General features: G+C 41.9%; 1 protein-coding gene across 12 annotated transcripts in view; it reads left to right on the top strand.

The window, feature by feature from the left end:
- Positions 1 to 10,601: 10,601 nt before the first annotated feature.
- MON2 (MON2 homolog, regulator of endosome-to-Golgi trafficking) overlaps positions 10,602 to 22,557 on the top strand; it is an 84,862-nt gene continuing 72,906 nt past the window's right edge. For all 12 annotated transcript variants that reach the window (XR_014228109.1, XR_014228110.1, XR_014228111.1 and 9 more), the window contains exon 1: positions 10,602 to 10,845. Coding sequence is in view for 9 of the 12 variants with exons in the window: in XM_082311212.1 (XP_082167338.1) it covers positions 10,735 to 10,845 (111 nt within the window). In the remaining 3 variants the exon portion in view is untranslated. The remainder of the gene's footprint in view (positions 10,846 to 22,557) is intronic.

Genomic DNA, 22,557 nt, shown 5'->3' with positions numbered 1-22,557 from the left:
AGAACAAATGTATCAAGTAACCCAATGTGACTGTACACGAGTAGGAGACAAAAGCAAAAGAACTCATGGCAAAGAGGAAGAAATTGTGCAGAACTGTGAATGTATGTCAAAACGATGAATCACAGCTAAGACAAGGGCAGGAGTATGGAAAAGCCTATACTGCGTGAATAGTAAAGATGAATGTAACGAGAAAGTAGCTGTAGGATCCTAATAAGGAGGTGGTAGAGGACTTCAAATACACTCTAAAAAAAGCAGAGTCCTATGATTAAAAAAAAAGCAAATACTGCAAAAGTCACTAACAGGTGACTGAGAATTAAAATCTTTGATAGATATGGGTTGCCTTATAGGGAAAGAAAACAAAAGTAATTTGGTTCCTAGTAATGGATTTAACTGCTCAATGAAAGATACAGAAAAACACAAGAAAGGAAACAATCTAGAGGTGATTCTAGCACATTATTAGGACATTTTTAAGTAAGACAGTAATAGAAGAGCCATACTATTTTTTGACACGAGTCCTCACCTAGTCATTATCTAGAAAACTGCAGTTTATTAGTGCAAGTATTGGAAAATGTCTTGAGAGCAGTAGATGTGTTAATAACGTTGAGGAACAGGTTTACAAAGGAAGGCTCCAAATGTCCTGAAGGGGAAAAAAAAAAAAGAAGCATCAAGTTCTTTGAAACCCTACTGTAACTCTGTCGGTAAGGCTGGTCCTGGCTTTCTATGATCCTGCCTCCAACAAAATCAGACATTCAAGCCCACCAGACATTTGTAGCCCCCATACCGAAGTGCAGCTGAGCTGGTCAGAAGCACAAACATTTGGTAAAGAATTTGTCAATACTTAGTACATGTTAACTGCTAATTTTATAATTAAATTGTTTATCAAATTCTTCTTAGGTTGTGGTGTGGTTTTGTTAGTTATGACGGGAGCAGGGAAGTAAGGCCCCTAGAAATAAACAGCCATAGGAATCTACTGACGATCATACTGCCAAAGGGAAATAAGGTCTCAGACTGGCTGAACAAGTTTCACACGAGCTTCTTACACATCCCACCTAATGATCCATTCAGTAGCTCCAGGGCTTGGCTCTCAGCTGGAAGAGCGAGTGTTTAGACTTGGAATTTCCTATGCTCCAGCCAGCGGTCATCCACGCACCGGTGTGAGGAGGCAGACAAGCTCCTCCACCGTGTCCTGGGAGCAGGCTCCAGAAAGGGACTCCCGTTTGTGAAATACTGAATACAACTTCTATGCTCCCAAAATGTCAGTAATAATTATGAAATTGCCACAGGTATGCATCCTTGGATATGGATGTACTTGCTGGTACATGACCCAGGATATAGATACACACTGTGGTATGTATCTGCTTTATTGGGAATACGTATTCACATGCGGAGGTGAGCTGTATAGTCATTTTACTAGAAAGGAAAGCATTTCGCTCTTTACGACTGGATTTCTTTGGATATCTTCCAAAGTCTGAGAACTATGTTCATTCTGTTTATCAGTTTTGACCCAACCTGAGGAACAAAATTTCTTTCAGACTACTGCTTATAAACACAGCCACACATGCAGCCATACAAATATTTATATCAAGGGCAAAGTCCTTTGAATGAAGTAAGAACAGGTCTATAATCTTCATAAAGCACCAAAGATGAGCGCAACTTATAAGGTAAATCAAGGTCTCTATACCAAAAAGAGTTCTTCATCTTCTACAAGAAATCTCTAATCCTTATGGTTTATAGAAAGAACTGCCTGTAATATAACTAAGTGGTCACACTCCAGTAATCTTTGCGAACAGTCGTGCTGGAGGCTCTCAGAAGTACATAGCCATAATGAGTCTTCTAGGCTGGTCTGAGTTAGCTACTAATTAAGTTGGTCATGCCAGCAATGTAGCTGTGGCAGTGTGAGAAAAGAATACCTAACTAGTGTGCTGGCCTCCATGCTACTTATGTGACTATAGTGAGTTTATCTATTTTTATAGATATTTTCTGTATTTTATAGATATTACTGCAATGCTGACTACATAGACACAGGCCACCCCTAATGCAAAGGACCTAAAATGCGTTCAGTAGATTCAAGTATGTAAGTTGGAGGTGGAAACAGAAGGAAAACATAGGCCCACTGTCAAACAGTAGAGGTGAATCAGTCACCAACAATGCTGAAAAGGGAGAGGTTCTCAACACCGTCTTCACCTCTGTCTTTACCAACACTGTTGGATCCCAGGCATTGGAAACGAAAATCCAGGGGGATCCAAACATAGACCCACCATCAGTGAAGAAGGAGTCAGTATATGTGAATTATTACAGGAGCTTGACCCCTACAAATCGATGGGCCCTGACACCATCCACCCGAGGGTGTTGAGAGAGCTGGCTGATGTCATTGCAGGGCCACTCCCTATAATCTTCGAGAAGTCATGGAGATTGGGGGACGTCCCAGAGGACTGGAGGAAAGCAAATATTACCCCTATCTACAAGGAGGGCTCAAGGGAGGATCCGAGTAATTATAGGCCCATCAGTCTTACTTCAATCCCCGGGAAAGTCATGGAACGGATCCTCCTGGGGGCCATCACGAGTCAAATGAAGCATGTGACTGGGAAAAGCCAACACAGCTTCACCAAGGGCAGATCGTGCCTGACAAATCTGGTGGCCTTCTATGCTACAGTGACCTGCTTGGTTGACATGGGGTAAGCGGTCAACATTATCTACCTGGACTTCTCCAAGGCCTTCGATACGGTTTCCCACGGCCTCCTCCTGGAGAAACTGATGCGTTATGGCCTGGACCAGTGGTCTGTGCAGTGGGTGAGGAATTGGCTGACGGACCGTACCCAAAGGGTGGTGGTAAATAGCTCTTTTTCAAACTGGCAACCCGTCACGAGTGGGGTCCCTCAAGGATCGATATTGGACCCAATGTATTCAATATCTTCATAAGCGATCTGGAAAATGGGATCAAGTGTAGCCTGATGAAGTTTGCAGATGACACCAAATTGAGTGGGGAAGTAGACACTCTGGAAGGGAGAGCCACCCTGCAGGAAGATCTGGATAGGCTGGAAGAGTGGGCTAACAAGAACTTTATGAAGTTTAACAAAGACAAGTGTAAGGTCTTGCACCTGGGAAAACATAATCCAGGAGTGCAGCTCAGACTGGGATCCACCTGGCTGGAGAGCGGCTCCGTGGAAAGGGACCTGGGGGTCCTGGTGGACAGGAAGCTCACCATGAGTGAAGTGTCCTGCTGCGGCCAAGGCGGCCAATAGGACGCTGGGTTGCATCAAAAAGGGCATCACCAGCAGAGATAAAGAAGTCACTATGCCTCTCTACTCATCGCTTGTTAGGCCACACCTGGAATACTGTGTACAGTTCTGGTCCCCGTTATACAAAAAAGATGTGGACGGGCTGGAGGGGGTCCAGAGAAGGGCCACCAAGATGATCAAGGGTCTGGGAAGCCTGCCGTGTGAGGGTAGGCTGAGAGAGCTGGGTTTGTTCAGCCTTGAGAAAAGGAGGCTTAGAGGTGATCTCATCACCATGTACCAGTACTTAAAGGTGAGCTACAAAGAAGATGTTTACAAGGAGTCACGTGTTGAGGACAAGGGGTAACAGGTACAAGTTACTCCCAGGGAGATTCCGATTGGACATGAGAGGTAAATTTTTCACAGTGAGAACAGTCAATCATTGGAATAATCTCCCCAGGGAAGTGGTTGACTCTGCTACGCTGAACATGTTTAAGACTCAGCTGGACATGGTGCTGGGCCATCTCGTCTAGGTTGTGCTAGAGAGGTTGGACCAGATGATCCTCGAGGTCCCTTCCAACCTGGTATTCTATGATTCTATGAAACTCTCCTGTAGTAATAGTACCGCTTAGAAGCCCCAGGGCTGCCATCTGGAACGATTATCTTAAAGAGGGATTCACCAGAGCCTGGGGAAAGCATCCAGCGGCTTCTCCTCTCTGCTGCGGCAGCCAAAAAGAATTATTTTTACACAGGGGAACATCCTTCTCCTCTCTGGTGTTGCTTTGTGATTAGTGGATTGTCCGTAGGTTACTAGGTGTCTGGAAATATTTCCATAATTTTCATACAAGCTGAAGAAGAGATAAAAAGGAAATGATTAAAAAGATGTAGGGAGCTTTTTGGCAAATAAATAGATGAGAGAACAGCAAAATAAACAGACTGCAGGACAATGCATATTTCTGACATTCTTGACGGGCATTTTTACATCATGCATCCTGCAGCCAGCATGAGACACTCAGGAAAAGGCTTCTCCTGAGAGTGCAGCTGAAGCCACTGTCCACTGCAAGAGCTCTGCATCAAACAACGCTGCCTAGAATCACAATTACTTTGCTTCAACACATCTATGCCTTGATTTCTGAACCCAAATTCCTAATAACGGACATGAAGATTCCAGTAAATTCTGATCAGAAGTGCAACATCACTGAAGTTTCTTCAGCCACTGACCGTGACCTCAGGCTGCGCTATTTGCTAAGATGGCAGCAGGGATGGTCAGCATGGGGTTTTCCAGTGTAAACAACTGTCAAGTAAAATCTCCGTCACGGTTTCTGTATTTCCTACAGTTGGCAGAAAAACAAGGTATCATGAATGGACTGCATTACATACTATGCAGGGAAATGGACTGCATTACATACTATGCAGGGAGAATTCACAGGCACACACTGCCTGAATAGATAATAATTCTGTTATCTAATAAATAATATTTATTGTGTAAGCGAATGAAAGACAGATTCAGTTTAATGCACAGAGTAAGGTTTACTTCCCAGGCCAGCCACATACTTCCTGTGTGAGCTGGAAAAGTTATTTAATCTGTCCTGACTCATGCTCCGTTGTAAGTATGAGGGGTATGGGAGCTGCCGATAAGATTTTGTGAATATCATGTATCTGTTTGCCTGTTGTTATGCTGCTAGCTCTAACACAGCAATAAATTAATTCAAGCAGTGGACAGCAGTTCTTTCTCAGAAAAGATGTTAACAGGTTCAGCTGATTCAATTACCAGTACTCAAAAGGGCAATGCAAAAAAAACCCCACGGCTTTGAGAATCTGTTTGGACAAGATTCAAGCAGGAAAAATGGGAAAAACGGCTTTGCTGGCTGGTTACACAAGAGTCATGGAAGCACCTAAGCCTCTGGTTGAGAGACTTGTGTGCAGGCCCTGAAGCGATTGTACTGTAACTCAATAGGGAACCATTGCTGAGTATCTAGTACGTCATAGGTCTGACATTTTGGGCATTGCTACTTAATATTTTTGTCAGTGACCTTAAAGATAATGTGACATAATTACTGATAGTTTGCTAAAGACAAAGAGGATGATTCACTGACAGACAGCAGCTGGGATTGCCCCTTTAGTTGACTAAACAAAATAAAACGTGTATTAACATGCAAATATACAAACAAAATGTGTATTAACATGTATATGCATGCTCACACCTATGCAAAAAGGAACACAGGCTAAATTCATAAGAAGGAGAATTCATGCTGGAAAACAAAGTATTTTTCAATTTGCTGGTAAATCTAACTTCCTCATACAGCCACGTCCTAAAGGAACGAGGGCTTCCCTTCTATTCCATAAAAAAACCCAAACAGGTAGTAGAGGGAGGTTACTACCTGTGATTGTAACCCATTTGTGGGCACAACAGAAATACTCTCTTGCCCAATTTCTTGTGTCCATAATTTAAGAAGGAGCTTTTGAGGTGTTCACATGTGTCTAAGGCTTCTTTGTGCTTACACAGACCAATACAACGCATAGGTTTTTATAAAGAACTACAGGAAGTATTTGATATTAATCCATCCCTTCTTCTAATTCAAAATTTAACTTTGCCTGTTGGTATCAGTATCTATGTTCAATCCACTACGAGGCAGATTTCTCTCCATCATGACTCTTAACTCTGCAGTGGAAAAAACCACCAGAGATGTCTGCAAACACCTTTACATGACTGCACAATTGATGATATTTCATATCCTTAAGTTTGTTTAGTACTGTTACCATGTATAGACTCATATAAGTTACAAACGTATACAGGAGTGTTAGTAAAGCAAACTCAGAGGAAAAGCCGTGATTCTTCCCATCAGCATGAAACCAATTCATTGCCACAGTGAAATCTGATAGTTTTGCCTCTGTATAATGTGGCGACAGAACCCTCTTCTCAGAGTCTGCGTCTGCATGCATCTATCAGAATGGACTACAACTAGGAGTAAACACCCGAAATTAATACAGCCGCGTGCCATCCCATGTTTAATTGAATCCAAAGGACTGATGCGCTTCATTTGGAATGAACACGAGCACTGGTTCCAAGAGCTAATTTAATGAATCACAATAGGTCTCATGAGCATTTTTGTTCGTAATGAGGGCCATAAAGCTACTGGGAATGATTTCAATCACCCACTGCCCATCACAAAATAACATAAAATTTAGTAACAAAGCAAACAATATAATAATTGCAGCGCAATACAAAGTTAGCTTAACAGCTACCTAGCATTTTTAACTTGCTAGTCAAAAACATGCCCTCAGAGATGTCCACATATACTCCTCCACCTTCTGACTCAAAAGCGACTTGAATTGAAACTGAGGCATTTAAAACATACCGAACGACAGGCAAGCACTTTTACTCAGGGTTAGGAATACATGCAATAGCACCTACTGCAATGAAATGCAACTACAGTAAGTCACATTCGCAACCAAATCAGTGTCACTTACAAGGATCCTGGCTAGTTTAAATAGTTTAGCTGCTCTGGTTTAGCTTAACTAATAAATCTTCTGCATTTACAAAAGGTGTACATCAAAACAGTGAGAAATATTATCTCATGTTTAAGAGGTGCCCCTGAGATTCAGGCATGTGTATAGTTCCCAATTCTGGTATTCAGCAGATCTGAAAGAGTTTTCAATTCTGCAACCACTTGTATGATTCATTTCCAAAACCATGAGCAATCTTGCTGTATTTGGCTGGCAATGCAGAGCAGACTGAGTGTCAAAGCTGGTAGTTGAAAAGATATGTACAGTAAATGTAAGTGATAAAAAGTGAAGTATGCAAATAGAACAAATTTTAAACTGAGTCACTGAGATTTAATTATCAAACACAGAATAGCCTTCAGAGAAGATACAGAGGAGACTGCACTTGATCTAAAAAAAAAACCCTTTTTAATTAGTAGAAATATTGCTTATTAAAGTAATTTTATACCAAATTTCTTAAGATCCTGACAGCAGGTCTCACCAAATTCACAAGTGCTCCACTTGGTTCAAAAAGCGTCACAATGTATAAGCAGAAAGTATGTGACACTAAAAAGTTAATAATTATCTCAACTTTAGTAGCAGATGAAATTCCCCAGAATACATTGTTACAGCATTCTACAATTAATTTTGCATTCCAGTACTGTGAGTTGAGTACTATTACAACTGTATGTTCATTTTTGTCTGACATCACAGTTAAAGAAAGGTGCTGTTAAATCTGCAGAGAGGACAGCAGATGACTGAAAGCTAAACACCAGGCATCGTAATGACAGCTAAAGAGCTGCAGTAAATTTTTTTTTCATGCATCTCAGCAGATTAATAAATCTAAGATTCTATAATGTTATAAGAAGAGAAAATTATTTTAAGAATCAAGAACGTTAATATTTTTTGCTTATGAGAGGAGCAGCATACGGTCCTTTTTTTTCCTGATCTACAAAACAGAGCACTGAGCAAATTGAGACTAGTGAAAAGGGTGGAAAGTCAGCCAGAAACAGCTTTAAAAAAAATTATATGTTACACTTAATAGAGATTGCAGGGTTGCTATCAAGCTGTTACAAATAAGGAAAGCCTATAGCATGCTCCCAGTTCTATGCCACTACACACCTGGAATAAGAAAAGATGGATAATCAGCAGGTACAAGCTAATATGATAAAAATAATTAACATCATGAAATAATCTGCTTTTTCTCAAGAAACCATCATTTTACACAAACAGTATAAACTACAGCACAAACAATACATAAAACATTTGTTCCTAAGAGGCGTAATCGTTTATATTCCAAAATATTTACCACTACTGTTCTTAAATATTTTTACAATTTTTTACACAATCCTTAACAAAAAATTATACAGTAACAAGTTGTCAATTTTACTCAAATGCACTAATCTTTTATTCCCTCAGTACTTTTACTTCAGAAGTTGGCATTACTCCGTGAGGAAGGGAGGACAAATTTACCGCTATGGCTTGAGTTAAAGAAAACATCATCTGTCTTTCATGTAAGTTAACTCATCAGGCATTCACAAGGTAAGAGTAGCCCCCCCCCCACCCAAACTGAATGTTTGCAGTAGTCTTGTTTGGTTAAACAAAACAGTAAGATTTGCAGGAAATTAGTATGCACATACAATCTAATACACACTAATTTGCTTGTTTTAAATGTGATTAATCTCAGTTCTTCTTACTTGTCTCACCACTGTTAACAGGGAAATATGGCCATATGACAGTTTTCCTTATCTTCCTCATTGTGATTACAGGGATAAAAATGACAGTAGGATGCTTTAACTCAAGATGTCACATTCATTCAAACTCTACCCAAAATATTTGCTCCCTTTTTGTAAGAAAGGCAGTGTTATAGAACAGTTTACTGACCCTCATTCCACAAGAAATTTCAATCGTTTTAGTTTAGGCAGACAAGTAGATTCAGTGCCAATATGCTCACAGCTCACCCTGTACAGTAAACAGGTAGAAACGTCCAAACAACAAAAAAGGAAGTAAATCATTAAAGCTTACCTAAGAAATACCTATGTATAGTCAATAATTAATTGACTCATTCTCCTAGCAAATCATCGATGTTTGTTATGAAGGTATTTTTTGGACTGGTCTGGGAATTGCCCTTGGGATTGAAGCCCAGAATGGAAGCACTTAGATGGGAAAATTCTTAGGAAAATGCTTATTGGTTAAGCATGTAAATAGTTCTACTGAAGACAACAGTCTTGGTTTTTTTTTTTTTGTTGTTTTTTTTTTTTAAGTAAGCATATTAAAATCAAAGCTTTTGAGAATACACAGACCAAGGCATTTTGAAAGCATAACAATATTACAGAATCATGGGTTTGATTTTACTGAACTCACAGGTGAAATCCTAATTCCTTGTCTGAAGGAACATAAAGTTTGACCACCTAATGCAATTGCGCCAGTATTACATGCAGTTTTAAAAACTCACATCCATTTATCCAGTTCTGTCAACAGCCAGTAATTTGAAAATGATGCAAAAATAAAGATCTTAAAATAATAAATTACTTAGAAAGCAATTCTGCGCTTTTTGCCTCAAAAAGCACACCTAAAGATTTATGTTTACAGGTACGGTGTACAATGCTGTGCCAGTGGGAACCTGTTTACTATCTGATTTGCAATGTATCTCACAGTAAACAAACCCCAACATACAAGTAGGGACAGTCCAGTTTATGAGAGGTTCTTTTCCCTTTTTCATTACAAGACACACACAAGAAACAATAAAGAGAAATCTTCAAACATTCTCTGAATAAGACTGAAGACTTTCAGGAAAGTCTGAAGAAAAGCCATTATTTAAAATAAAATTATTTCAAATAGTAAGGCAGCAAAAATTTATTCTGCGTTCTGATTCTTCGTAATTTTTTTAAAGATTCCCAAGTTTAAAAACTACAGACTGTAGAAACTCAAGAATGTTTTCCAACTCCCTGGGTTTATGGAAGGGCAACAGAACCATGCTGTGTTACAGGCAGGCAGCCACCGCAGTACAGGACTTACAGCAACCAGAATATGGAGAAATAATTATTGCAACAGAGACGAAAACCTTTGTGAAATGTTAACTGTTCGACGATGAATGGTGTCCTCCAGAAGGAAGCTCCCAGGCAGCCTGAAGGCTGGGAGGGAAGCCTTGGCCGTGGCTGAAGTTACGCAGGGGGCACCGCTACAAGCAACAGATCGCAGCTGAGCATCTTATGCTTGTTGTTCGGTTGCCTGCTTTTGAAATGGGTTAAAAACAGCTGGTTGAAAAGCTTCTGGATTTCGGAGGGACACTGCTGAGCAGCTGCTGGTGACAAGGAAGGTACTCGAGACCCGACTGCCACCCTGTCCCCGCTTTTTGCCATGCCCGTATTTATCTGAAACTTCTCAACGAAGGATTCACTCTGGCTTCGCCTGAAGAAAACCTCGGGGAGCTGCGTACGCACACACGGGAGGCGAAGGGCACAAACCTTGGCTCCTGCAGGGGAAAGCAAAGAGCTTTGCGATTCACAAGGAAACCGCAACAGCCTGTCTCGCCTTCTCTTTTTTTTAAACCGCATTCAGCGCAGACCTCCCTCCGGGAGCCGGGCTCGGCGAGAGGGGCCTCCCCCAGCTCGCCCGGCGGTGGCGGCCCCCCTGGCCCGGGCCCGGGCCGCCTGCTGCCCCTTCGTGCCGCCCCCCTCGCCCCGGCCCGGCCTGGCTTCAGTGACACAGCGGTGAAGGGGCACCGCTCCCCGCTGCGGCGCGGCTCGGGCCCGGCAGGCGGGGGCCGGGTGCCGCCTCCCGGCGGGCCGCCGCTCTCCCCGCCCCCGGGCCGTGTGTGCGGAAGCGGCCTGACGCGCGGCGCTGGCCGCGCCCGGGATTGTGGGAGCGGGGGGGCGGCGCGGCGGCGGCGGCCCGGGGGAGGGGAAGGGGCCGGGGCCGCGGCTGACGGGTTCCGGTGTCGGGCGCAGACGTGTCGGCCCGGGGCCGCGGAGCGAGAGGCGCTGCCCCTGCCCGCTCGGAACAGCGCCCGGCCCGGGGGCGGCCCGGCGGCGCCATGTCCGGGACCAGCAGCCCCGAAGCCGTGAAGAAGCTGCTGGAAAACATGCAGGGAGACCTGCGGGGCCTGAGCCTGGAGTGCCGGAAAAAATTCCCCCCCGTCAAGGAGGTGAGGGGCGGGCTGAGCTGAGACGGGCCGGGCCGGGCCGGGCCGGGTGGGCGGCGGGCGCCGCTCCGGAGGGGCCTCCCTCGCCGCGGGGCCCGGCCGGAGCGGAGGCTGCCGGCGTGCGCGTGCCCCCCTTCAGCCCGGTGCCGCTCCCGGTGAGGTCCGTCCTTCATGGCCGCGGGTTGCCGAGCGCTGTCGGTGCCGAGACGCGGCTTTGCCTGTCGGGTTTTGCCTGTGGGTTGTTGTTTTTAACGCGTTACCGAGGCCGGGGAGGTGGGCCGGGCTAGTTCACCTCAGGGAGCGGGGCTGGGGAGATGGATCATCTGTTGACAGGGGCCAAGCGGGGGCAGCCCCGCTTCGCCCCCAGCGCCCTCCCGGAGGTGAAAGTCAAAGTTTGGCTCGGCTGTCTCGGCATCTCCTGGCGGAACTCGCCCGGGGCGGGCTCGGTGCTCAGGCTGCGGCCGCACCGGCGGGCGGGCGCCGAGCGAGTGAGCGCGGGCGGCGGGCGAGGAGGGGCAGCCCCGCCGGGGAGGGCCGGGCGCTGCCCGCGCCGGGCCGCGGCCGCCCCGCCGGCTGCCGTGGGGCGCCGCGGGCCGCGGGGCCGCGCACGTCGCGGTTGAGGGCTGTGTCTTGCCCGCGTAGGGAGCGCACAGGCGTCCCGAAGCCTAGCTGCCGGGTCGGCGTGCCTCCTTTCTCGCTGTTGCGCCTCTGTGTCGGCCGGTGTTAGCTGTGTGGGTCGCCGGTGACCGCTAGCGTGCTCTGCGATTTTGGGGTGATGTGGCTTTCCAATGGTGTGGTTACAACGGAGGAAGCTTGGGAGACAGAGAAGTTTAGGTTACTTTTTTCTTCCGTTAAAAAAATCCCATTAATAAATTTATGTCAGTAGGATTGCATGTTTTATTTCTCAAACCTCACTTTACTCTGTGTACAGCTCGAGACTTCAGTTATTTTGATGAGCCGGATTACTTTAACTGCAGGGAAATTCTCTCTAATTTGAAATATGCATTTTAGCTGTGTTCACGCAGTCAGTTTAACTTTTTCCCTATCAGTAGTTTATCGCTTGCCATTTTAAAAAATATTTTTTCTACACAATAGTGGGAGGAAAAATACTAACATATTAACTCAGATTAAGCTGCAGAACCAGAAAGGTACCTAGGAAAATATGGTAAAGACTCTGTCAGTGTGGAAGAAAGGAATTATGTATGCAATGTGACTTTAGTTCCAATTAAGTGATAGCATGTTTAATGTTGTATGAAGTATTATACACTTTAACAGATGAATTGAAGCTAATGACTGTACTTGTTTTGAAAGGCATGAAGCATCATGCTGTAGCAGAGCATGTCATACACGATTATAGGTTGCAGAGGAATGGCAGTGTGTTTGAGAAATTGTGTGTGGTCAGAGAAAAACAAGAGAAAGTTGTGATCAGTTCTGAGAAATTGTGTGTGGTCACATGTAAATAAGAAAAAGTTGTGGTCAGTGGAAAAGAAATCTGTGTCTGTGTTTTGGAGGGAGGCGGGGGTGCTGCTTCCACTTTCTCCTGTGTATTACTGTGACTCTGAGTAAGTTGTTTGGTCTCTGTAAGAGTTTCCTCACTGTGTTAATGTTTACTTTCTTCAAGATCTACAAAGCAGATGGGCAATGTAATTCTTAAGCTAGTATTTTTAGTACTGCTTCATTATGTTTGCCAGGCTGAAGGTTAGAGTAACCACTGCACGTGCAGTTCTTGATACTTGTTCAGCATGCTTATCATATTCTTGTGTAAGTATGACTTTTGTGTTGTTCCCTGTTACATCTCGACAGCAATTTGCATGGCTTACTTCATTAAAAACACTTAACACAGTTTTTCACAGTTGTCTGGAGTTCAGGTAGATCTATGGAATAGTACTGGAAGGTGTTTATAAAGAGGTGGGACTCTTTCTGCTATGAGTTGTGGGCTCTTACAGAGAGGTCTGAGGTGAGAGCAGTCCTATAGTAGGATGTATGATACAGTTGCAGGAAGCGATCTTACTTCCTCACTTCTGGAAGCCATTTTTTTTTTGTTCTAGTTTTTAAAGGAGACGGATGTCCTTTTCTGTCAAATCTCAACTGCTAAACAGGTATTTTAATCTCATGCATTTGGTCTGATCATTATTAGATTTGGCTAGAATGATCAGAGGAATGGCATGATGTTCTTACTGGTTTGTAACAGCACCAGCTTTTTAAACCATTTTTAAACCCAGGCTTTTTAAAGCAAATTCCTACTATGTATAATCTCACTTTTTTACTTGCAGTGTAACTAGACTGTTCTCATCACTACCACATGCAATGTAATTTATGAGTTTATCTTGCAGCTGATGTGTATGCTTCCATGTCACTTAATAAAATTATCGTACTCTGATAAAGCTATTGAAAGACTCCTAGACCAAAATTAATAGTTATGAGCTGTATTGTAGTTGTTAGATTTGATAGGTACTGTATGAAGGTAAACTGCTTCTAAAAGTCTTTTCAATTTCTGACATAATCTAAAATTTTGCTCACAGCTATTTGTTGTCAGCCATTTCTAAAACAATTTGTTCTGTTATTTTGATTTTTATATTAATACTGTTAAAATTCTGCAAAATGAATTTAGCTGATAGGTTTGCTGCTGATAAAAGTAGTAGTGTAGTTCTCAATTCTACTTGTTGCTCAAATTATTAATTTGAGCAAATCCTTTTTTAATCAGTACTGTAAGGAGTTACAAAGTGGTATGATCAGAAAAATAGAGCCTGTTTTTTTTTTTTTTTTAATTAAATAGGGGTTTAGTTTTCTCTTTTTAAAGATCTTTCTAATGCCTATGTTATTACAAACTAATGCCATATCTATTAGTACAGAGAGGCCAAAACAATATTAAATAATTCTTTGAAGAGGCAGGTAGATGACAGCTGAAGAGCTTTATCGGAATTTTTTTTTGGGGGGGGGGGGGGGGCGGGGAGTGGATGCAGCAGAAAAGGGGACAGCCGGCTGTGGGATCCCACAGGCTGTGGGATTTAGACCTTATCCTCAGTTAGGAGCTGGAAACAAGGTCTTAAGCCCTTATTGGAGATGCAACTTGAACTTTTCAGTGTTTTAAGCACTTTCGTCTCGTATTCCTCTATTACTTCTGTAAAAGTCTGTAGTTTTCTTAGTAGGTCACATTTATGTGGAAATCATGTAGTTGCAAGTTCAGTCACAAGAGTGGATTCTGTGGTTTTTGCTGGCTCTTTGATAATCTGTTAAGAAACAGTGAAATTACTGAGTTTCTCCCAATGTTAAACTCATGGCACAAATGTGCGGCAAACTTCCTTCCCCTTAGTTAAAAAGAGCTTTTAACTAAGAAGTAACAGAACGTATTGTTGGCCCCGAAGCAATCCATACCTCATCTTTGCTCCGTGTGACAAATAATACCCGAGTAGGATTTTCCTAGGTGGTGCCACTTAATACATTGAGAGTGGGAGCTGCGGAAGGAATCAGTGGGTTTGAAGTTGTGTTGCTGACGATGTTTGGGGATTAACTAACATGCTAGACTTATTTTTCTTAAGGGTGTGGGGAATACCAGTTACTATTAGGCTTCAGACCCATGTCTGTCTGTTGCTAGGTGGTTTTGACTGTTTCTGTTTGATAGGTGGATAAATCCTCTGTGATACTTCCTCAGATCAGCACCGACTACAGAAGTATACTAGGCATGAAGGCTATATACTATGGCCAAAGAGTGACTTGGTGGTGAAGTCTGTGATATGCCAAAGCTGTTTATATTGGCAGATGTACAAATAATGACATTGCTGAAAAATGTATTCTTATTTTCACAATATATTTCCATTTCCCAGCTATAAAAAATAGACACCAACCAGGGGTGTGATAGAAGCTCTCAGGGCAACTGTAAATTAAACAGTATCTTTTGGAGCTTGAAATTACAGAGCATGAAGCAGTCTTTGGTACCGTTGTAAGTCATGCTCATGTTATCTTAAGGAATCTGACGTTTCTCCTAGAAAACAATACCACTTGGCTGTCATACCCTTGTTTTTAACACTTTTAAGGTTTGCTCTGTATTAGAGCATTGTAACTGTGTGGCACACACATAAAGCTTTATAGACTATCTTAACCTGCTAGTGACTGGAGTTTCAATATCCTGTGCTGGGTGCGTGGAAAGCTGACAGTGCTCTCTTTAGTGAACTGGAGTAAGAATTTTGTTTTATCACAAAATTGAAAATAGTTTAGTGTGCTAAATAGATTACCTGCTGTTTGTTATTACTGCATGAAAATACTGTTCTGTAAGCTGCATCTGATTTGGTTAGGTAATTTCACTGCATAAAAAACCTTAGAAATACAAGGGGAAAATATTTATATTTAGCAGAAATAATCGAGTTAAAAGGGAATATAAGCGTACCCAAAAAGTTCTTCTCAGCCTTAATTCCAGTCAGATATAACTCCTTGTTGTTTACACAGATCCAGTCCAACAGTCTCAGCTTTCTAGGAGGCTTGTAGTCCCTATGTTGACTCAGTTTTTTTCTTGACTTTTAACAGTTACAGGCACACTTGTGGTGGTAGAAGAGGGGATGGGAGAGGGCGGGCAGGGACTGCGTCCTCCCGTGGCAGGATGGCTTGGCCTGGTTTAGACCCATTGTGGGACAGGTTGTGCCCTCTGCTTAGCAGCTGCGTAATGGATTGCAGGTGTCTGTCTGTTTTAGGATGTTTGCTGCTGCAGTAATTTGGAATGGTGGGGCTGATAAAGAAAGAGTGTTCGACTTCCTTCGACCTGGAAGAGCAGCACAGTTTTCGCTTTGAATACTTTGGTCAGTTGAAGTGCTCTCTTGAGACTCCTGAAAGATAGCTTTTGATAGCCTCTCTGTACTGTTTCTTTTCCAGACCTTTGTTTGAAGCAGCAGCATTGCTTTTGTTTAACTGTTTATTGAGTTGTGTATGCCTTTGGCATACAGACATATTTTTGAAACTGTATTGTAAATTAATTTGCTGTGTCTAGGAAAAAGAATATGATTTTGCAAACTTATTTTCCTTCTTTATAAGTAACTTGCAGGCAAGTAGCCTTACAAAATTATTTGGGTAAAAGTTAAAGAATCCAGATTTGAATGACTTCTGGATAAAGCAAACTTTGAATTATTTAATTACAGTAGAAGTGGTGTGGGCTAGCAGAGCCAAGAGATAGGATTTGCCCTTTCTGAGGGGCTGTCTGTTGTGTTCTGTGAACACAGGTTTTATTCATACATTTCTTCCTTTGGAGTCCACTCCTGTCTGCACTGAGTGACATATGTGACAAGTTTATCCTCTGGGTTAAATCATTCTGGTTTTGGAATGATATGCTGATCCTGAACACATCTTAGGGCTAATGCCAAAAAATAGTGGGGAAGCTTGTCCTTTTAGGGAACCTTTCTGATCTTATTGGGTAGCTGTATGAAACTAAATATGAGGATGTATTGCAAAATTTAAGCATATGTTAAAAAGATGCAGATCAGTTAATTAGGTTTCTAATGTCAAAGTGATCATTAGGATTCCTAATGCAACTGGAAGGAACAGCTAAAAAAAAAAAAAGTGTGAATATTAGCTGTTTGTTCTGTAACAGTAACAATGTTTCAGAAAAATCTGTTGAATGTAGTGCAGTACACAAATTGGAGAAGGCTAAGAAAGAAAACCACATGCTGAAATGCCTTGTGATTTGGGCATTTGAGTCACTTGATGTATTACTAGCATTGAATGGTTTCCGAGAGCTCTGTGTTCATGCTACTCTTGCAGTAAAAAGATGAGCCAAATGGACCTGGCAAAGAACAAACCTTTGTACGTAGACCATTTTCTGTAGGAGTAACCTAGTTTGGGGGTTTTCTGCTTTATTTTTTGATTAAAATGGATTAAATAATTCCGATACTATAGCCTGCAGAGCGCTTAACCTACACTGAACTTTCCGGGTTGGTTAATTTTCAGGTCTTCACAGCGTTAGTTCAGAAGGATGCAAATAATTTGAAGGTCCTTTGAAACGTAGAAACTATGCTCTGTAAAATGCATATTGTCATAATTGGGCAGCTTGCACTCAAGCGTATGTTTTGTGCATGTGACTGGAGATTATTCTGTAGCATTCTTCAGTTGCCAGCCTGTAGCTGAGCTGGCAACTTGAAACAGCCGATCCCTAATATTTCTTACAGTTCGTTTTGTAATTCCTGATCTTTACCAATTGCCGCGTCTGCTACCTTCATGTTTGGAATCCATTAATTTTGCAGTATTTTTTATTCAATATTGATATGTGTACTGTAGTATTTTTTCAAAATTATATTTTTAAAAGTGTACTGTTATGTTTCTAGGGGACCAGTCATCTATTCAGCTGTGTTCTAAGCGTTAAGATTTATTATAAATCCTAAATTTCATGTCATCATTTTAGTCTTTGATTAGAAATGTCATGTGTTCAAAAATGATTCACATCATGCATATAGACCCAATTTCTTCATCATGTAATACCCCGCAATTTAATGAATGAAAACAATGAATAGAATTTTCTGTATCTCAGTCTATCTGTAAACTTTTCAAGTTAGACTTCAATGCAGGATTAAGGTGCCTAACTTCGGGTGTCTAAGCTCCCTTCATTGATTGTGCAGGCTCAGTTTGTTATGGAAATACTGTCAATAGAGCTAAATAGCTATTCAGAGGATCTTGTAGCCAGGGGATTGATTCAGTCTGTCACCTACGCATTAGGTATCTTTGCCACTTGAGATACATGAATGTTTGTTCCTTGGCTTCCCGCAGCTGGTCCAGAAAAGCATGGGGTCTTCTTCTGTCTGCATGTAGTTGTCTCGGATACAGAGATCTAAGCTTAGACCTCTGTATTGAGCCCCTACTAGCAGGTCAGCTGAATTAGCTTAAGGAGAGGCTTTAAGAATTAAGGAGCATTCAGCAGAGACAAAGTCTCTATTGCAATGGGAGTCTAAATATTTATATTTGTGCATCTTAATCTCTGTTTGAATCCCCATCTGCCTCCTATGCCTTCCTGAAAATTACACAGGAAACTTGTGGCACAGTTTGGAAATTCTTGGTGACTCCAGGTCTCAACTAGCGCCCAAACTGTCGACTGTTGTTTTTTTTTACCAGGTGCCAGGCAAACAGGCATTGCTGTCTACGACTGGGTGACTCTGAATATAGTATTTGTGGCAAAACCTCGGGAGTTTCCCGGTCCCATCTGTTCTGATCAACAAGCCGAAGGCGAAATTAGTTTGAACTTCAAGTGTAAATCTCCTAAAGCTCTGAAACGGGGTGTTGTGTTGTTGTTTTTTTTTTTTTTTTTTAATGTAGAATGATGATTGTGACAAAAGCATCATGAAAATGCAAGTGCTGTATTTCAGTGATTTGCAATCAATTCTCTTGTACTTGATGGATCACTCAGAAATCTATTAATGATAGACATGGCTCTCTCAAGATATCCATACACTACACATATATTATATTAATATTATATATATAAAATACAGTGTATGTATAATTTATATATAATACAATACAAAATACAGGGTACCTCCTGATTCTATCTGACTGTGGAAGAGAGAAGTATAACTTAAGAATTTGCTGCTAATTGGCTGTGTTTCTTCTGTATCAAGTCTTGGTTAGCTTTTTTTCTTTGTCTACATCAGTGCTGTTCAGTAATGAGCTGTTTTATGTTATTCATTCTGATTTGTTCTGTTGATTTATATGTGATGGTTTTTCCAGCTGAGGTGGAACATTTTGATTGTCAAATGAAAACTCCTGATATTAAATATTTGTATTTCATTATCTTTACCTCCACATTCACATCAAGTGAGGTACCTCCAGAGGCAACAGCTCTGAAGCAATTTAGATAACACTGGCACCTATCCTGGCATTATTGATGATTAACCTTCAGGATTCTGAATTGGCTGCTGATACTGCAAACTGACAATTTCAGAAGATTAATGGACCAGAGGAGTAGTCACTCCTGTCAAGTGAAAGAGCACTTTTAATATGAGGGTCACTAATACAGATGCACTAAAGCTGGAAATGAACAAGGTTGTGTGTTTTTTTAAAAACAAAAAACAAAAACTGCAATGTCATAAGTCTTGGAAGTGGTGGAAAAGGGGTATAATAGAATCAGTTAATGCTTTTAATTTTTCTCTAAACATTGGAGCTCTGGTAATTGAGAATGACACCATCCTTGAGTAGAGTCAAGTCTAGCAGGAATTAGAGTTTAGTATCTTCAACTGTTGTTGTGCCTGTTGTTGGGATCAGAAATTTACACTAGTTATTTCCTTCATTGAGCACAAGTAGATCATGATGTAGAATAAACCAGAGCATTTTTGTTTCTGTCTCAGGTAAAGTGTGAACAGCTGAAGAAACTACTTCGTATATGAGTAGGGACTGATGGTCTGTTTGCAATTTCTTGTCTTTATATGCTAAATAAAGGTAATACAAACAAAACCAGCAAACATATTAATTTCTTGACTTTAAAAAAAAAAAGTTAATCAGGCTGTTTGACAATTCACATAAATCACACATTCCAAACTTAAAAAATTGGAAAGCTATAGCTGGTTTTGTATTGAAGGTTTTGTGATAGTGAAAGTGGTTTACCAAAGTATGATTTTCAATTTATAGGAAAATTAATACTATTTTACCAGGATTGCTAAGATTCTGTGGAAGAAAAATTACAGTGAGAAACTTGTCCAGGAATTGTAGAATATGAAGTAATTTGAAAGGAGCATTATTGCATTCAGTGTTCCTTGCTTTCTTTCTCTACTTGTACATATACCCAGGATGGAGCACACATCTGAACAGCAATTGCAAACTGCTTCGTGTTCACTACAGTCTCCCTTTAGGAAGCTGTGGACATTAAAAAACCCTCCCCTTAGTCTTGTCTTCTTCAGGCTGAACAAGTACAGCTCTCGCAGCATCTCCGTATCTATTGTTCTCCATCCCCCAGCTGTCTTTGTAGACCTCCAGTGAACTTGCTTCATCATGTCAATGCCTGTCTTGTACTGGGGAGGCTAAAACTGGTCATATTACTCCAGCAGCAGTCCCACAAGAGCCAAAGAGAGGGAAGGACTCCTTTCCCTCGACCTGCTGCCTATGTTCTTGCTAATACAGCCCAGCACAGGGTTGGCCACCTTTGCTGCAAGGGCTCACTGCTGGCTCTTGGTTCCACTTTGTTGTCCACCAGGACCCTGGGTCATATGCTGCAAAGCCAGCCCACAGCCTGTACTGGTGCATGGGGCTGGACTTTGCATCAGCCTTTGAACTTCATGAGGTTCGTAGCATCGCATTTCTCAGCATATCTGGGTTCCTGTGAGTATGCAGATACACTCCTCCAGAATGTTGAACAGTACCCTGAATTTTATATTTGTCCACAGACTCTATGCCTTTATCCAGGCTGCTAATAAAGACATTAAATGGTATTAGCCCCAGTATCCATCCCTGAGGAGTACCACTAGTAACTGGTTACCAGCTGGACTTCATACCATTTGTGATGACCCTTTCAGCCAGTCTTCTACCCACTTTACTGTCCACTTGTCCATATCTCACAAATTTGACTATAAGGATACAATTGGAGATGGCATCAAAGGCTTTGCAATAGTCAACACATAAAGTATGTAGTGCTCTCCCCTTACCCACACAGCCCATCATCTCATTGTAGAAGGCAGTCGGGTTGGTGAGGCTCATGCTAAATTCATGTTGGCTGTTCCTAGTCATCTTCTTGTCCTGCATGTGCCTAGAAGTGGCTTCCAGGTGAATTTGTTCTGTAACCTTCCCAGGGAGTGACGTGAAGCTCACTGGCCTGTAGTGCCCTGAATGCTCTTCCATGCCCGCCTTTCAGATGTGTGTGGCGCTTACCTCTCCCCAGGCATCAATAACCTTCCCCAGTCACCGTGACCCTAATAGAGGGTGGCCTTTCAATGACGTTTGCCCTTGGGTGCATGGGCTTGTATGTGTCCAGTTGACTTGGTTCATGCACTCCCTGCCTGTATCTGCCTTTACGGCAGGTGGGGCTCCATTCCCAGAGGCTCTGCTGGTAGGCATTGCTCCAAGCCAGTATAATGTAAGCAAGCTCTAATCCAAATACATTAAATCATTCAATATAATAAATCCCTGTGATTGCACAGTGCTGTCAGATCAGAACTGGCATTTTGCCAGTTTAAATCACAGGTAGAATGAGCATATATAAAAGAGAAGCGTCCGAGTAGGGATTGTATTCCTGAGGAGGAAGTTAAAAATACAGAAGGCAAGTACAGTGCTTTTTTCACAAATGTGGTATACTCCAGTGCTTTCATGAGGTTGATTTAGTGTGGAGCTTTTTGTGAGTGTGTCCTTTTCCAAATAATAGTTTAGCAGTACAGTAATCGTCCAGAATGTACTTTTGCAAAGCAAGCCAGAATAACAATGAAGTGAAACTGTAGGAGGATCTCTTATCCAAACTATTGGATAGAGGGTTAGTGTTCCAGTTGGAAAGGCAGATAATGAGGAATAGTAAAAAAAATCACTCTTTTTATTTCATGTAATAGATGTGGAAGTGAACATAGATGGCATATATTACTCTCATCCCATCTTAGTAAAAGGTTAGCAAACAGTGTAATGCAAATACCAACACAGGCCATCATTCCTGAAAGCATTCCTGAATGCTTCTCTTTTCAGAAGAGTGTGTCATGGTTTAACCCCAGTTGGCAACTAAGCACCACGCAGCCACTTGCTCACCCTCCTCCTGCTCCGCCCCCATGGGATGGGGGAAAGAATCAGAAAAATAAAAAAATAAAACTCGTGGGTTGAGGTAAAGACAATTTAATGGGACAGCAAAGGAAGAGAAAATAATAACAATGATAAAAAAATATACAAAACAAGTGATGCACAATGCAATTGCTCACCACCCGTTGACCGATGCCCAGCCCGTCCTTGAGCAGCGATTGCTGCCCCCTGGCCAACCCCTCCATTTATATACTGAGCATGACGCCATATGGTATGGAATAGCCCTGTGGCCAGTCGGGGTCAGCTGTCCTGGCTGTGTTCCCTCCCAGCTTCTTGTGCACCTGGCAGAGCAGGGGAAGCTGGAAAGTCCTTGACCAGTATACACATTACTTGGCAACAACTAAAACATCAGTGTGTTATCAACATTATTCTCATCCTAAATCCAAACCACAGCACCATACCAGCTACTAGGAAGAAAATTAACTCTATCCCAGCTGAAACCAGGACAGAGAGAAATCAAAAGCTTGTGTAGTAAAAGCTGCCAACCTTACAGTACTTTTGGTCTCTCTGGAGATTTGCCCTGAGCATACAATGGAAACACAAATGGTCATTCGAAGCATTAGTGGTGGAAATTCTTTATTTTATTACTTTTTTGTACCAATACTATTTGTCACATTTAGAAGTTCATTTAAAATTGTATTTAAAGTTAGGTCAGGCCTTAGTAGAAATTAGCACATGCCTGCTTGTTACATTAAATATATTTATGTGTGTATATAATTTTTGGTTTAAAAAAAAAATGCTGACTTCTGATCCTAATTGTGAGATACCTGTTTCTTTGAAGATCAGCAAGTTGATCCTTTTTAAAATGTTTCAAAAACCCCCTTTTTGAAACTTTTTAAAAATTGCTTATACGGTAGAGACAGTGGGTGTTCTTTTCATTTTCTGAAAAGGGTCACTGGTAAGAGATTAGAATTTTGTGTCATCTTTCCCTTATGAAAAGTTAACTATCTTGTTATTTTTTGATGAAAGAAGGGTAGCTCT

Source organism: Platalea leucorodia, assembly GCF_965183815.1.
Source record: "Platalea leucorodia genome assembly, chromosome: 4".
Lineage (NCBI taxonomy): Eukaryota > Metazoa > Chordata > Aves > Pelecaniformes > Threskiornithidae > Platalea > Platalea leucorodia.
This window is presented reverse-complemented; position numbering and strand designations above follow the sequence as displayed.